Source organism: Sinohyriopsis cumingii, chromosome 4, assembly GCF_028554795.1.
Source record: "Sinohyriopsis cumingii isolate HCF-2022 chromosome 4, ASM2855479v2, whole genome shotgun sequence".
NCBI lineage: Eukaryota > Metazoa > Mollusca > Bivalvia > Unionida > Unionidae > Sinohyriopsis > Sinohyriopsis cumingii.
This window is the reverse complement of record NC_142964.1, coordinates 132,587,519-132,602,609: the sequence shown is the minus strand read 5'-3', so window position 1 is coordinate 132,602,609 and position 15,091 is coordinate 132,587,519. Positions and strand designations below refer to the sequence as shown.

The following is a 15,091-nucleotide window of genomic DNA, read 5'->3' as shown; positions in this document are numbered from 1 at the left end:
ACAGAGGTGTTAATGTCTGGAATACTGATACACTCTCTCATTTGCTTGGCCAAGACAGACATCTGTACACTTAATAATAATCATGAAGATGTCATGGGTATGAGCTGACTTGCAACTCATACAACAGGTAGCATGGTCATCTTCCATCAGTATAAAACACTTGCACCCTGTGCACTTTGTCCTGCCCATAGTGTGCATACACAGACAGCAAAACAATGGCGTATACAGATGGAACCTGAGTTCCATCACATGAATTTACTGTGAAGAGTATACTAATGACAAACACAACTGTTTAAGTTAACAACATGAACAACCTTATAGCATGCAGAACTAGACAATTACCTGATATACTTCAAATACTTGGTCCAGTAATGTGATGAATGTAAGTATTATAGGCCTTACAGCAGGTAATTCAATCAATGGTATTGCAATATATATAAGAGAAAGTTAGACAAATTAAGTATGTATTCTTCACCTATGATTAAGTAGAACAAAACATAGTCCAAAACACAGCTTGAGAATACTTCCCAGTGTGAGAAACTTAGAATTGCTAAAATAGTGAAAAACACATGTAAAATTCAGCTTTGCAACATTCCAAAAGAAGCATGCTTTCTAACACATGCAGAGATATGAATGGCATTATGAAAGTATGCCAATTCCACTATCCAAATGAAGATCTTGTCTCATTTCCAGCTAGGTGGTCTGATGACTTCTTCACACTCTTGTTGCTAAGATTGTGAGAGCTGGATTTTTGAAGCAGTGGATGAGCTCCAGATTTATTATAATTATGTAACATATCTGATAAAGAAAAAGAGGGACTTCATTATAGGTAACAAGTACCAGTTAACTAATATGTTTTATTTTAATGAAAATATATTTTCATATATATTCTTATAACAAAGTTGTTTTTCTCAGTTTGGTGAAAAAATGCATGCACAAACAAGTTTCATGTTAACAAAATGAGGGAAAATGATACATACATAATACACAAGAAACTATGTTTTACCTCACATTCAATGCTGCCTGTTGAGTCCTGAAGGCTGAGAAATCTTGCAGTGGTATTACTCATCTCAGGTACAAACCTTGCTATGAGAATGAGCTTTCTAAAGCTCAACACAGAAGAGGCACCATCTACCTTTTCTTGCAGACTTTCTTTTTTCAGACCTGCTTGAAACTGTGAATCACAATTCAAAAGTTCCCTGATAGACACTAGCTCTGACTGAAAAACATCTTCCTCACTAAACCTAGACAGAATCATCTTCAGAACATCACTGGAACTTAGTCCTGCAGGTTTATCCAATGAACTAACATTTAACTGACTGGAGCATTTGCAGGTGAACTCTTTGACCCATTCTTTCCCCTGCGAATAAGCATAGTAAAACACTGTTTAAGCTCAAAATACTGACACACAAATTACAGAGGTTTATCAGTATATAATTTCACACAGAAAATTCATATAGACATCTTACATGATTAGGGTTGTGTTTTGTGATATTGCAAAATTGTGATGTCAGCAGTACTCAAACAGCAGAATGGCATCCATGTACAGTTGTATTGTTTTCATAAAACTCATTTATTTGTAGGTAAATATATTTATCACATGATAAATCCATCCTTGATGACAAATTATTTACAAAGGATATTTTTTTCAGATAACAAGTAAAACTCAATGTTTTGACAAATTTATTTGGATGCCACCCCCCCATCCCACCCCTAATTTTATCATGGAAGAAATAATATGATCTATGTACCTAGTCATCGATGCAAGAATAACAGTCATAACAAAATATGCCAGTTTGCTGTGTACAAGTATTTGCCGGAGCACTCATGACAGACTCTGAAACACTGTGACTCAAGCTCTTCCCAAAAAAGTACTTCAGCAAATGTTTGCATACAGCAAATGTACATGATCTCTGTAAAATGATAAAATGCATCACTCCTACAGTTTAATCTGAAGCTCACAAAGAGTGAGGACTAATCTGTGTCAATCAAGACAGTTTTTAGTCACTTGCAATAAATCATTCATATTGAGGTTCTAGTGTTAAAAGCAAGTCTGAGATTGAATTAACATGACTGAACTATAGTCTTCAAAAAGATAAAATATGGCATAACAGTTATTGGCCTGCTGACCATGTGTATGTATGTATATATGTATGTATGTATGTACCATAACCAACCCCAACAGTCAGCCCTCCAGTCAGAAATTTTAAACAGCACAAAATATTTGTGGGTATAAAGCAAGCTTTTCCTAAAGACAAGAAATAACAAATTCAAGCTGGAATGTAAACCAATAAATGGTTTACCTGTACACAAAACCTAGTGACTGAGTAGTCAACCATACAGTCATGAAAAGACATTCATTACCCTAATTATCATGTGAATTAACTCAAGGTATTGTCAATAGGCAGCAAGATATTGTCAGTAGGCAGAAAGGTATTGTCAGTAGGCAGAAAGGTATTGTCAGGAGGCAGTAATGTATTGTCAGTAGGCAGTAAGGTATTGTCAGTAGGCAGCAAGGTATTGTCAGTAGGCAATAAGGTATTTTCAATAAAAATCAGCTGATGCACTTTACAACTCATGATTAAGCAGTTCCATCAACAAAGTGTCTAAGCTATAAACATGTAAAAAGTAATGACAAATAAAAAACTTTTCATACTGAGACAGTTGGCAGAATTAAGTAAAGAATCCCATTGACAATTATGTTGTTGTTGTTGTTGTTTTGTTGTGGGGTTTAACTCCATTTTTCAGCACATGATAGGCTATACATAGCGGCCAGTATTAATGGTGGAGGAAGAACCCGGGAAAACCCCAGAAAGAACCACCGACCCATGAGAACCTACTAGCAAGCTTTCTCACATACCTACACTGGCCGAATCCGAGACTCGAACCCATGCAGACAGAGGTGAGATGGCAGTGATCCGTAACGGAGAGCGCTTTAGACTACTCGGCCACTAGGGGCCCTCCATTGACAATTATAAAATCAATTCCATCAGTATTACATCAAACCAACATTTGACTGCAGGATTATTTTCTATTTACTGCCTAAGTGTATAAAGAAGGAAAACAAAGTAGTGATGCAAATCAAATCCTATTCTAACAACAGTGGATTATCTTGTGTGATCCAAAGTGCTTAAAAATGTATGTAGGTTATTATCAGTTTTTCTTTTTCAGGAAACTAAACTGGGTTTACATTTATTTTATACTTATAATTGGAGTTTAAATAAAGGTATTTCACAGTTAGGGGCCCTGAGTGGCCAAATGGTCTAAGGCACTCACCTTTACAGGTCACTGAAATTTCACCTCTGTCTGTATGGGCTTGGCCAATGTGAGCATGTGAGAAAGCTTGCCAGTAGCTACCCATAAGTCAATAGTTCTTCCTGAGGTGTTGCCAGGTTCATCCTGCACCAAATACATTACCCACCCATAACAACAATATTCCACAGCAAGTAGCTTTACCACCTCAAAACGGAACAATACATTCACAGGTATTTCCAGTAGAGTTGAAAGGGAAAGCTTTATTTAATAGGTCTACAAATAAGTCTTGGAGGATTATAATGAAAGTTAGTTGTTGCTACTAGTATCTCGTTTTCTTAACTTGGTCTGCAGCTTCACATATTTTGTTTTTTTTGTAAGTACATAAAATAAACTTCCACACCTCTTGTGTCTTGTGAATTGTGGCTACAGAGTTTAAACATTTGGGAATATGACATTTTGTAGTAATTTATGTTTCTTCAAAAATACTGATCTTATCATACTAATGTCTGCTACCTCCTGAATTCAGCCCTCCTATAAAAGAATAAAAGAAAATATGTCTGCTTAGCTCAAATCGGGAAAGGGAACCAACTCTTACATATTAACGCCCTAGGTGACAACCTGTAACCCAGCTGTAGCCATTTTAAACTTCACCACTCAGTTAGGCTGGATGCTCATATTGTGGGGAAAGGTGGGGGGGGGGCTTAACATGGATGTGATCATTTTTGGAGAAATACAATTTACTACAAAATTTCCTTTCTACATCTAATACATTGCCAGTTAGGAGAACAGGTAACAGGGGATGAAATGCTGAGCATCAATGCTCCACCTGGATCACTCCATAGGAGCATAATGAGTACTCAACTAAAAGGATAACATTTCTCTTACTGCTAGCTAGCACAACGAACATTATGTAATTATGCGTGTGCATGGAAGGACCCAGTGGGTTCCTGTACCCGGCAATTGTTTACAATCAAAAGTTTCACAGGTGAATACATTTTAGTCGACCAGTCACACTCGATGGTGTGGTTGTGCTGTCATTTACTGGCCTGATGACTGTCTGGACAGCAATCAGAGCCCAACAAGAGTCAGCTCTGTTCTTGCAAGACCATGTCACACAAGTAGAATGTACAGAAATTTGACTGGGTGTGCCAGCCAACAGACTCCACCATGTCTTTAAATGAGACATTGTGCTCAATGGCCAGACTTATGAAAATTGCTCCTATTTCATAAGCTTAATTCTTCAGAAGTTGTAGCCAGTGCTATGAGATCTGCAAGTATGCTGACTTAACAACTCCCTTTAACCAAGTGTCCATTGCTTGTGGGGTTATATTTTGTTTTCCTGTCTTCAGTGGTAGGAAAAGCCCCTGGCAATCTAGCCCAGAGGTTCAACATTCATTTCAGAAGTATCTGAGAACACATACAAAGTCCTACAAAACTTCATTTCTCTCAAAGTATCAAACATGAAGAGGGGATGTATTGCTATGTTCTGGTTGCTGGTCAATGGCAGTTTGTTATATGCATGAAGCCATGCTGCATCATTAGAACAAATGAATCATCAGAAAGAACCTGTAGGGAGTTGAGATCCACAGACAGGGCATGGACACTGCTAATCCTGGAGGCAACAGCCATAAAGAAGCATGTCATGCATGACAGCTGCTTCAATGGGGTGGCAGACATAGGCTCCAAATTAGAGGATTTGAGCCAAGGTAACAAGACAAGAAAATGTGGCCTGAAATATGTCATAATTGGTCAACAAGTTGGTAAAATCCTTGTTGTGACCAATGGAATCCTTCATTGTTGGTAAAGGTATTAAAAGTTATGGACGATATCCCTTAACTGTTATAAGTGCAAGCTTCTTTTCTTCAAACAGAGAAAAAAGTTAGCCAGTTAAGGTAACAGTGGTGTGACACCAGTAACTGAAAATTGACTATTTTCTAACATATGTTTTATTAAGAGTGGATGGCCATGTGACTGTCCCAGTCATACAACAAACAAAATGCTGAACTTCTTCATACATAATTTCATTCTAGACAAGAGCTCTAAATAAATATTTGCCATGCTGACTGTGACTCCAGTATTCCTCTCAAATCTGTCCTACTTCTCTGGGATGGTTCTTGATGTGGATGTACCAAGAAAATAGTTCAAATGGATAGGTGATGGGGTAAATCCTATACTGAATGTTTTCTAACCTCTTCAATTCATCTCCCAAACAGAAAGGGAGGAAGCAAAGGGTCACTGCATGATGCAGCTTTAAAAAAGTACAACCACTGGAAAGTGTCTCAGTATTCATCTATATTATTGTCTTCATCATGGATTGGCTTTTCTGTTGGAATGTGCTTCATAATTTACCAGTAGTTGCTTTGGAAATGAGAACTATTTGACTTTTCTCAGTCATTTTGCCCCACCAATATAGCAACCATCTTTTGTTTTCAACATGATGCCAGTCAACCCATTATGCTACGATGGACCCTCATGAATTGCATTAAATAACTCCTTGGTGCTCCATACCGCATTTTGATTGATGACCACTGACTACATTTATCTTTATTTAAATGTTAATGGGAGCAAAAGAAGAAACATTTTAAAGCAGGTCAGCATAGAACTGGAGAAAAATTCCAGTTTCTCCATTTTTCCCTTGCCTTATAGCAATTTGAGAGCTTAACTGTCAATCTGGAAACTAAATTCAAATTCCTCTTAAATCATCAACCTTGAAGTCTGAGCAACACTACACATTGCATTATTCAATGCCAATCAGTTGTACCCACAGAAAGGTGCATGTAAATAGTTAACTTTATCAAAGGTCAGGATAATGATGTCTTTTTTCTAACAGAAACATGACTGAAAACTCAGGTGATGTGCCAAAGTGTGTGGATCAAACTCCAGTTACTCCAACAAGTCATTCCCATGCCACTGATGCAGAGGTGAAATTGCTGTCATCACAAAGAAATCCATAATTCACTGTCTTAAATACACTACATCTTTCAACTCTGAACTATTCCAAACAAGAAAATGGTATTTATGATACAGCCTTACTATGTTCCAAGTCCTACTTAGTCAACAGGACACAAATCATGTCCATAAATGGAAAACATTCCATCCCAGTTGATCAATGTTTTGGTGTTCCACAAGGCTCTGTTCTTTGCCCAATTCTCTTCATCCTATACACTCAGCTGCTCTCAAATTTCATACATCAACATCCAGTGTCTCACCAATTGTAAGATGATGACACTCAAATATACAAATCTAGCTACCCAACTAAAGATGCCAACGAGTACCTGGGTAGTCGGGTACCCACCCACTGATAATAACCTCGGTAATAAAATGAACAACCGGGTACCTATTAAAACAAAAACAAAAAAGCAAAATAATGATTACAGTTTGAGGATCGTGTCATGTGTGCATTTATTCATCATCACAGGAGTTAGTATGGTTGCTTAATATTTACTTGTCATACATGTACTATATAATAATACAATGGAGAACACTTCTCTCCTCTCTCACATGACCTTTTTAAGAATCAACGCAGATATTTAAAGCCAGACTGTCCTAACTTCATGCCTGTCCATGGTTTGTGCGCCATTTGTCTCATGACTTAAAGGCACTTGTTTTGAGATCCTGATGACATTAACAAGTTCAATACCTTTCACCAACAGCAACAGTAGGTACTGAATAAGAAGTAATCGAAGAAATAAAATTTAAATACATAATAAAATTCAAATAAAAGAAAGCAAGCATAATATAAATGTCCAATTTAGCTAATGCCATTTTGCACTCAAGTTTGTGGCCCTGGAGCGAGTATTAGGTGTTCAAGTCAGGGCCACTGTTCACATGTTCATTTATTGGACCTTTTTTATTAGCAGGAAACCCAAGACAGATATTTTTGTCATGGCAAAGGAAACAGAAAAACTTGGTTACTGTAACATGCACGTCTTCTACCATGTTAGGAGAATATTAACAAAATGGACAACTACACAGAATTAAACTTTCACTGAAATATTTAAATATAAGGGAAATCTTTTTTATTTAATAACACTCTAAAATCTAATAAAAATTGACCACGTGTGTAAATATGAATTTCTGCATTACTTTTACATGAAATAGTTTCAAGAAATGAGATGCAATTCTTGAATGTGAAACCACTTGTCATAGATTCATTCTATTTTGATACTAAATACTTAGCAGACCAGTCTAAATTGAAAATAAATGGCGTGAGATATTATTTTTAAAAAAAGGGCTGAAGCGATGTGACTGTTCAATGTTATTTGACTGAAAAATATTAAGGGAGAGGGATTTTGTTTAACTTAAAAATATGTTGCACCAGACCATCATTAAGGGATGTTCCATGGCAGGTTAAGGATACTACAACAGTCATCATTTGTGGACTTTACGACTATTCGTGAAAGTTACTGTAGACATGTAGACTAGTTAAAGTATGTGTTATGCATAAATAATTTATCAATTTCTTTTGTGTTTATACTCTTATATTAACTACTAATCCACATGGATTTAGCAGATTTGTGACAACAAATTTTAACTGCAGATCCAGGTAAGTAGCAAATATAAATACATTAAATAAAATAAGTATGTTTTTCATATAGTGTTCTGTAATTATGGCATGTACTATTTAAATTGCTCTTTTTATGCTCAGATTCTGTTTTTTGGCCACTTACATTAGTAATAAATTATGCTTATACCTCTCTTGTGGGTTGGCATGTGTGAACCTACAACAAAGCAATTCAGGTTCACATTCAATACAATTTCCCTTTGATCGGCTACCCGGGTAACCAATTGTTAGGATGACTGGTACCTCGTAGAAATTTCCCCAAATTTTGACATCTGTATACCCAACTGAAGTTGATGTTACCATCCAAGGCATAGAGTGGTACTTTTCCGATGTGAAGTAATGGATGACATGTAACAAACTGCAGATAAATGATGATAAAACTGAAGCCATCCTGATCACCAGGCAAAGACATTCTCATTCACATCTTTTACCTCAAACAATAAGTATCAGCAATGAATTTATAGTCAGTATGAAACCTTGGTGTCACTCTCGACAGTACACTCTCATTACATCAACAATACATGTCATGAACATATTCAAGGCTGCATTACTGGAAATGAGACTCATCAGCTCCATTCGCAATTTTCTTTCAGCTGATGCCACTAAAACACTTGTTTCTTATTACTTTCAAGACTGGACTTCCAACACACACATTCTCATTCTTCCCACTGTGAAAATGAGGTCTGTGACAATGTTCTTTTGCATATCATGACCCTGCTACTCTGAATGAATTGTGCATACATCTTAGGCACAGGGACAATGTGACTTCCTTCACCTATTTTGACTTGAAGAACAGACTTCAAGATTTAATAATGTTTACTTCCTTAATTATTGTCAGCATGTTTTTGTTTTGTAATTTCATGGTGTTTGTTTTTGTAATCTTGTCGCTGTGTATGTTTTTGTGTTATTTAATATTGCAAAATGCAGAGTTTCTAAAGATATGGCGATGTATTATGTCTGCATTATTATTGTTAGGGTGTTCACCACTAAATGGTCAGCTATCCTGTTGATGACCCTCTCAATCTGGCTGACAGTGGACACTAAAAATCTCCTTAATGGTGACTTTTAAAGTAACTTAAGGTGGAGGATGATTGAGTGGATGTGGAGGCATTCCCTCCCATCTGCTAGGGTGATCTAGTCACCCCTGGTCTCTGACCAGTTTGTTTATAATTGTAACTCATTAGAGGGAATTGTTCTGGTTGACTCATTTGTTCAAATGATCACTTTGTCTTGTCCGTGAGAGGTTCATAAAAGATTTGCAAACAAAGTATTACTCTGCGAGATCATTAACAACAGCTTCTGCATGAAAATGTATAAATCTAAAATCTTTAGAAGCACATTAAAAACCTCAAATATAAACCAAAGCTTAGAGGATATTGTACTACACATAATGTCATCTGTTTATTCACCTGTTTTAAATGTGGCAAATGATATATACGTGAGACCAAAAGGGAATTCCAAGTGAGAATAAAATAACACTTAAGGGATATCCATAATCATAAAGATTCCAAGTGTCTTTGTTGTTGTGGTTGTTGTGGGGTTTAACGCCATTTTTCAGCACACGATTGGCTATGCATGGAGGCCAGTATTAATGGTGGAGGAAGAACCCAGGAAAACCCCAGGAAGAACCACTGACCCACGAGAAGCTACTGGCAAGCTTTCTCACATACCCACATTGGCCGAATCCTAGACTCGAACCCACGCAGACAGAGGTGAGATGGCAGTGATCCGTAACGGAGAGCGCTTTAGACCACTCGGCCACTCGGGGCCCTTTCCAAGTGTCTAAACATTTTGATCTATCTGACCACAGCATAGTTTGTACTGAATATATGAGATAACAGAAATTATTAAATCTGATCCAGAGTCCTCTAGTAGCATTTTTATGTCAAAGAACATTCTGGGATATACCATTTACATACTCTATAGCCGATAGGGATTAACCTCTCTGTTTAAATAGGAGTTCCAGCATTTTTAACTGGCTTTGAAAATAAATTCGGACCATTCAAGTGTCAAATCAGAATTTGCCAGACACTTCAAGTCAGAATGTTCCGCAAATGGGATATAATCCTCCTTTGGTTTGCAAGTCCACTGGAATGTAATGCCAAAAGGTAATAATGATGCTGTATCATCAGCACATATTGCCAGAGATCTCATGGTCAGGAGAGCAAACAGAGCAAACCTTGATGCATTCCAGATTGAATAGGGTGTGGTTGTATCATGCTGATCCAGCACTGCTGGCTGGCTCCATGTGCAATTCTGGCAGAGATGTTATAGAAATACATATAACTGTCCATTTTCTAGTTAAACCATAAGTGTCACAATAAAATCTGGACAATAGGCATCATAGGTGAAAAATAGTCAATCATGAAAAAATGAAGACTCAGGAGTCTTCCAGAATGTTTTTCTTACAAAATATTAAACACATAACACATAACCACCTATAAGTCAGACCCAACTGCAAAATGCAAAGACCCTAGCTCTGCCATTGCACAATGTACCAGCAGATCTGAGTCTATGTAATTTGTTAAGACTAATCACAACTTAGACCCCAATCTGCCCATGTGTTACATAAAAGCAGATTAGGGTCTATGGTCTATCTGTTTGCAGTTAGACCCAACTTGTAAGTGAGTATAGATAATGTATGTAAAATGAAAGCAAAGTCCAATATGTAAAATTCATTCTAAGGATAACTGATCTATTATAATTTAAATGACTATTGCAATATCTCATCTAGACAGCATGTACAGATCATATCTTTATCTTCTTGCCATCTTTCTTTTCTATATTAGACCAAATTTACTATTAAAATACTATATATATATATATATATATATATAGATACATACATACAGTGTGACCCCGCGCTATAACACGGTAGTTGGGAGCCATAGAACCTGACCGCGTTATAGACTGAAGCGTGTTATAAGCAACCAGGTCAGTTAGCTGGAGAAAATTATGCATGTACCAAAAATAAAATTGTGGGGAGTGGGTGTAAGTAATAAATGTGGGCAGTAAAATACGTGCTTCATCGGCACAGTTACCATCTTAAATCAATGCATATTAAATGAGAAATACACCTATAGTGAAAACAGAGAAGACATATATAATAGTTTACTTTATTTAGAAAACCACGAATTGGTACATACATGTGAACACTGTTTATATATACATGTCTAATGTATAGCATGAATAGTATCAACACCGTGTACTCACCCGCAAACTTCATCATATACATTGAATCCACAATATAATTGATTCCATCGAAAATATGCACACATACAGCTTTAAAATATTCAATAATTTTGTCACAGGTCATATTGGTCTGAATTCAGTGGAAAAATATAGCACAATCACGTAACGAATGACTAAGCACATTTACTTTTCAGTATGTACCAGCTCGGTAAAAGTTAGTTTGCATTTTAAGCTGCCATTGGTAGCGTTCGTAAGCATAAACTCTTTCCCTACAAAAAGAGAACTTTCACGGCACAGTTAGTGTGTTCCAGTCATTTGGAAAATGCAAAATTCCATCAGATTCCATCACTTTCATTTAAGTTTGGTACTGACTTCCTTTGATAAAAAGACTGTAGTCGGCTTTCTTTGATGAAGGGTGCATGCGTTATTGAAGTCACCGCTAAAGGACAGCTTTGGAGAACCAAACAAATGCCCATTTCTTATTGCGGCAGCAACATCAAATAATTGTATTGCATGATTGAGACTTTTTTTTTTTTCCATTTGCTGAGTACGTTTTCATAACAATCGGTGCTTCAAAGGTAATCTGTTTCCTTTGAAATTTCAGCAAACAATTTTATCTGGGTACATTTTTAAAAAGGAATTGGCCATCATTTGGACTATTCTAGTCACTGTCCCTCCATGCCTACTGAATAAACCAATAAGCAAGATGTAGAATTAATTTTTTTATTTTTTTTTACATTTGTGGTAGCAGCGTGATGCTGCCTTTCACGCATGTGTCTGAAAATTAAAAAAGTGTCAATGGACCATAGAGATGCAGGTGTTCTGGTTTGATGACAGGGATTATTACAAAAAATGTGAGTTCTGAAGGATTTAATTCTGAGTGAAAAGAAGAGGAATTTTACTTACCATCCACATACAACGGTAAGTCTTTGTAAATATTTTAATTACTAGCGAGCGGCCGAAAATCCGATGAAAGATAGATTACGAGATAATACCTCGTCCGGTTGATCTCTGTTACCAGAAATGTCAACAACAAAAATACGGATATTTCACAACATACAGTACTCATGCTAGATGTCAAGATAAGCGGATTATGATATAACAATACACTGTTTAGATGGTTTGTCAATATGGACAAAGAATTTGTTTATGTAACAATAGATAAATTTCAGTGCATTTTATATCCAGTTTGCGACTTCCTTTCAAGGGGCCTCTGAATTTCTGCACTCCAAACCAATGGTTGTATATTAAAGTTTAAACAGCCAACAACGTCGCCAATAAATAAAAAATTGCCACATGGTATGTTTTGCCGCCAATACTGAAAAACAATCCAAATTTGCGACAGTGGCGAAGACCTACGTGATCACAGAATAAACTTTTTATGCGTTATTTTTTGTACTTTTTAAAAAAAAAACTACTTTTTCATGTACGAGAAAAATACACAAAAATTTCAGGAGCCATGCTATGATTGTCTTGTATTATTTACAAGCAATCTCTTCCTCAAAATTATAATACAGTTTTACGTTTTTTCGTACTTTTAAGAAAGAATTTTTTTTGTATACAAGAAAAATGCATGTATATGAAATTTTGGGAGCCACACCATGAATGTGTTACATCAGAATTCATGTTATAACAGAGCGTGCTATAGCGGGGTCACACTGTGTGTGTGTGTATATATATATATATATATATATATATACATATATATATATACATACACACACTGGTATATTTAAATTGGTTGATAGCCATTGTTAGAAGATTTCTAAGTCATTTTTATCTTAATACATTTCACTATCAATTAACATATATTCAAATACTTACAGGTTTTAGTGATTGTAATCCTATAAGATTTCCTAGTGCATGGCATTAAAAATTGTTATAAACTTCATTTCAGACCTACTGCAAGAATTAGTCACTTCAGCCTTTTATCAACAATTCAGCATATATCATGTGTAATTATTAAATAACTGTAATTATTTATTAATGCATAATTATCATCATTTCTTTTCTAGCCTCAGCCACAGACAACTAAAGACCATGTTCCAAACTATATAATACAATAAATACTGCCATCCATTTTTATACCTCCTCAAAGCTAATAACTGCAAAACAGCTCTTAAAGTTTTCACGATTCTATACATTTTAATCATTCTTGAATTTGCATTGATTCTGACCTGTACATTGAATTTGCACTGATTCTGACCTGTACATTGAATTTGTATTCTGACCTGTACATTGAACTTGCACTGATTCTGACCTGTACACTGAATTTGCATTGATTCTGACCTGTACATTGAATTTGTATTCTGACCTATACATTGAACTTGCACTGATTCTGGTCTGTACATTGAATCTGTATTCTAACCTGTACACTGAACTTGCATTGATCCTGACCTGTACACTGAATTTGTATTCTGACCTGTACATTGAATATGCATTGATTCTGACCTGTACATTGAATTTGCATTGATTCTGACCTGTTCATCCAGCTTCTGTATAAATAGTTCTGTCATGACTCACTCTTGTTTCATCCAAATGTTCTGACTGCTTTTTCATCTAACATTTCTGAAAGAGAAAGACACCTTTGTTTCAATCGCTACATGAATTTACATGACTAAATGAATATGTACAAAATGTAGGTATTCCTAGTCCCAAAAGCATCTGTCAGGAAACATGTGAAAAATGAATATTCAATAATTGGCTGACAGGAAGGAAGTTTAATTTCAGCAGGGTCTATAAACTACTAGAGTACAAAACATTTTGTTTATATCTGATACAATCTGATGATTCAAGTACTAACAAAATATCTTAAATTAATATGCTGACAGTAAAAACGACAGTTGCCATTTTGCATGTCACTGTGGCAAGGGAAATAATACTGAAGGCATTTTAGTCTTGGTTCCTATCTTTTGACATCTCTCAGGGATCACGCTGGGCTTCACCAATGTCGCAAATTTCAAAGGCACCATGAATCAGGAAGCCACAAACATGGATATAAAATTGCACTGGAATCTATTGTTACAAAAACAAATCCTTTGTTCATATTGACAAACCACCTAACACGGCATTGTTATATCATAATCGGCTTATGCTGATATCTGGCCTTATGCCGTAATATAACCAAAATAGTACAGCTACCTGATCAGCTACAATCAACATCCTCTGAAGGCAGGAACAGGAACGACTACTATTGACCAGACAATGTCAATTTTGTTTCTTTTTGAAAAATGTACCAGAGAAAAAATAGCTTTGCTGAAATAGAAAACTGATTACCTTTGATTACCACTGATCATTCTGTATATATACTAAGCAAATGATAAACAATTTCTGTCTCAATGTTCTACAATTACTTGATGTTGCCATAGCAATAAGAAATGGGCATTTGTTCGGTACTTCAAAAGAGGGCCTTTAGCAGCGCCTTCAAAAACACATGCACCTTCATTAAAGCAAGCCAAAGACCTTTGACCAAAGTAAGTCTACAACAAACTCAAATAAAATCACTGTTTCATTTTTCATAATGATTGGAACATATTTATTGTGCTGTGAAAGTTTCCTGCTTGCAACAAAAAAGTTCATGCTTAAGATTGCTACCAATGGTGGTGTAAAACCCAAAGAAAAGCTCCAATATTTTGAAACAATAGATATCTGGCCATCGAGTTAAATGAAGGTAGGATATCTCGCAAATATGTTTGTTAAAACTTTTTACCGGTAATTTGTTCACGTCTTCATTACCCTATAAAAAGCCTCATCCCCTTGGTAGCCCTGACATCATGGTAGTTGTCTCTGTCCGACCAAAATCTGGACCAATATACAAGTAGCATTTAAAAAACTTCATTGAGCAATTAAACATTTCCAAGCATTTCCATTAAAAAATGTTAAACATACTTAGACTCTTTGAAATTTACAATGTCATGTGTGCTTTGTGGCTTTTGTAATACTTGTATGAAGTAAATATTTAGACAACACAAACACACATTTTATTATATATATATATATACATATACATATATATATATATATATATATATATATATATATATATATATATATATTTGTGTGTGTGTGCTTTCATTCTCT

At 35.8% G+C, this 15,091-nt stretch overlaps 1 protein-coding gene across 1 annotated transcript; it reads right to left on the bottom strand.

The window, feature by feature from the left end:
* Positions 1–661: 661 nt before the first annotated feature.
* On the bottom strand, positions 662–13,572 carry LOC149802113 (uncharacterized). The gene is made up of 3 exons (XM_089956896.1): positions 13,492–13,572; positions 1,012–1,360; positions 662–798 (listed from the first exon to the last, which is right to left on the bottom strand). The coding sequence occupies exons 1-3, from the start codon at positions 13,525–13,527 to the stop codon at positions 662–664; spliced, it is 522 nt and encodes a 173-aa protein (XP_089813022.1). The 5' UTR covers positions 13,528–13,572.
* Between the last annotated feature and the right edge of the window lie 1,519 nt (positions 13,573–15,091).

Excerpts from the sequence above, each read along its gene's own strand:
- LOC149802113 (XM_089956896.1), bottom strand. The coding sequence starts at position 13,527 with ATGACAGAACTATTTATACAGAAGCTGGATGAACAG. Across the intron at positions 1,361-13,491 it reads TACAGAAGCTGGATGAACAG|GGGAAAGAATGGGTCAAAGA; the intron begins GTCAGAATCAAT and ends GCTTATTCGCAG. Across the intron at positions 799-1,011 it reads CTCAACAGGCAGCATTGAAT|ATATGTTACATAATTATAAT; the intron begins GTGAGGTAAAAC and ends TTTCTTTATCAG.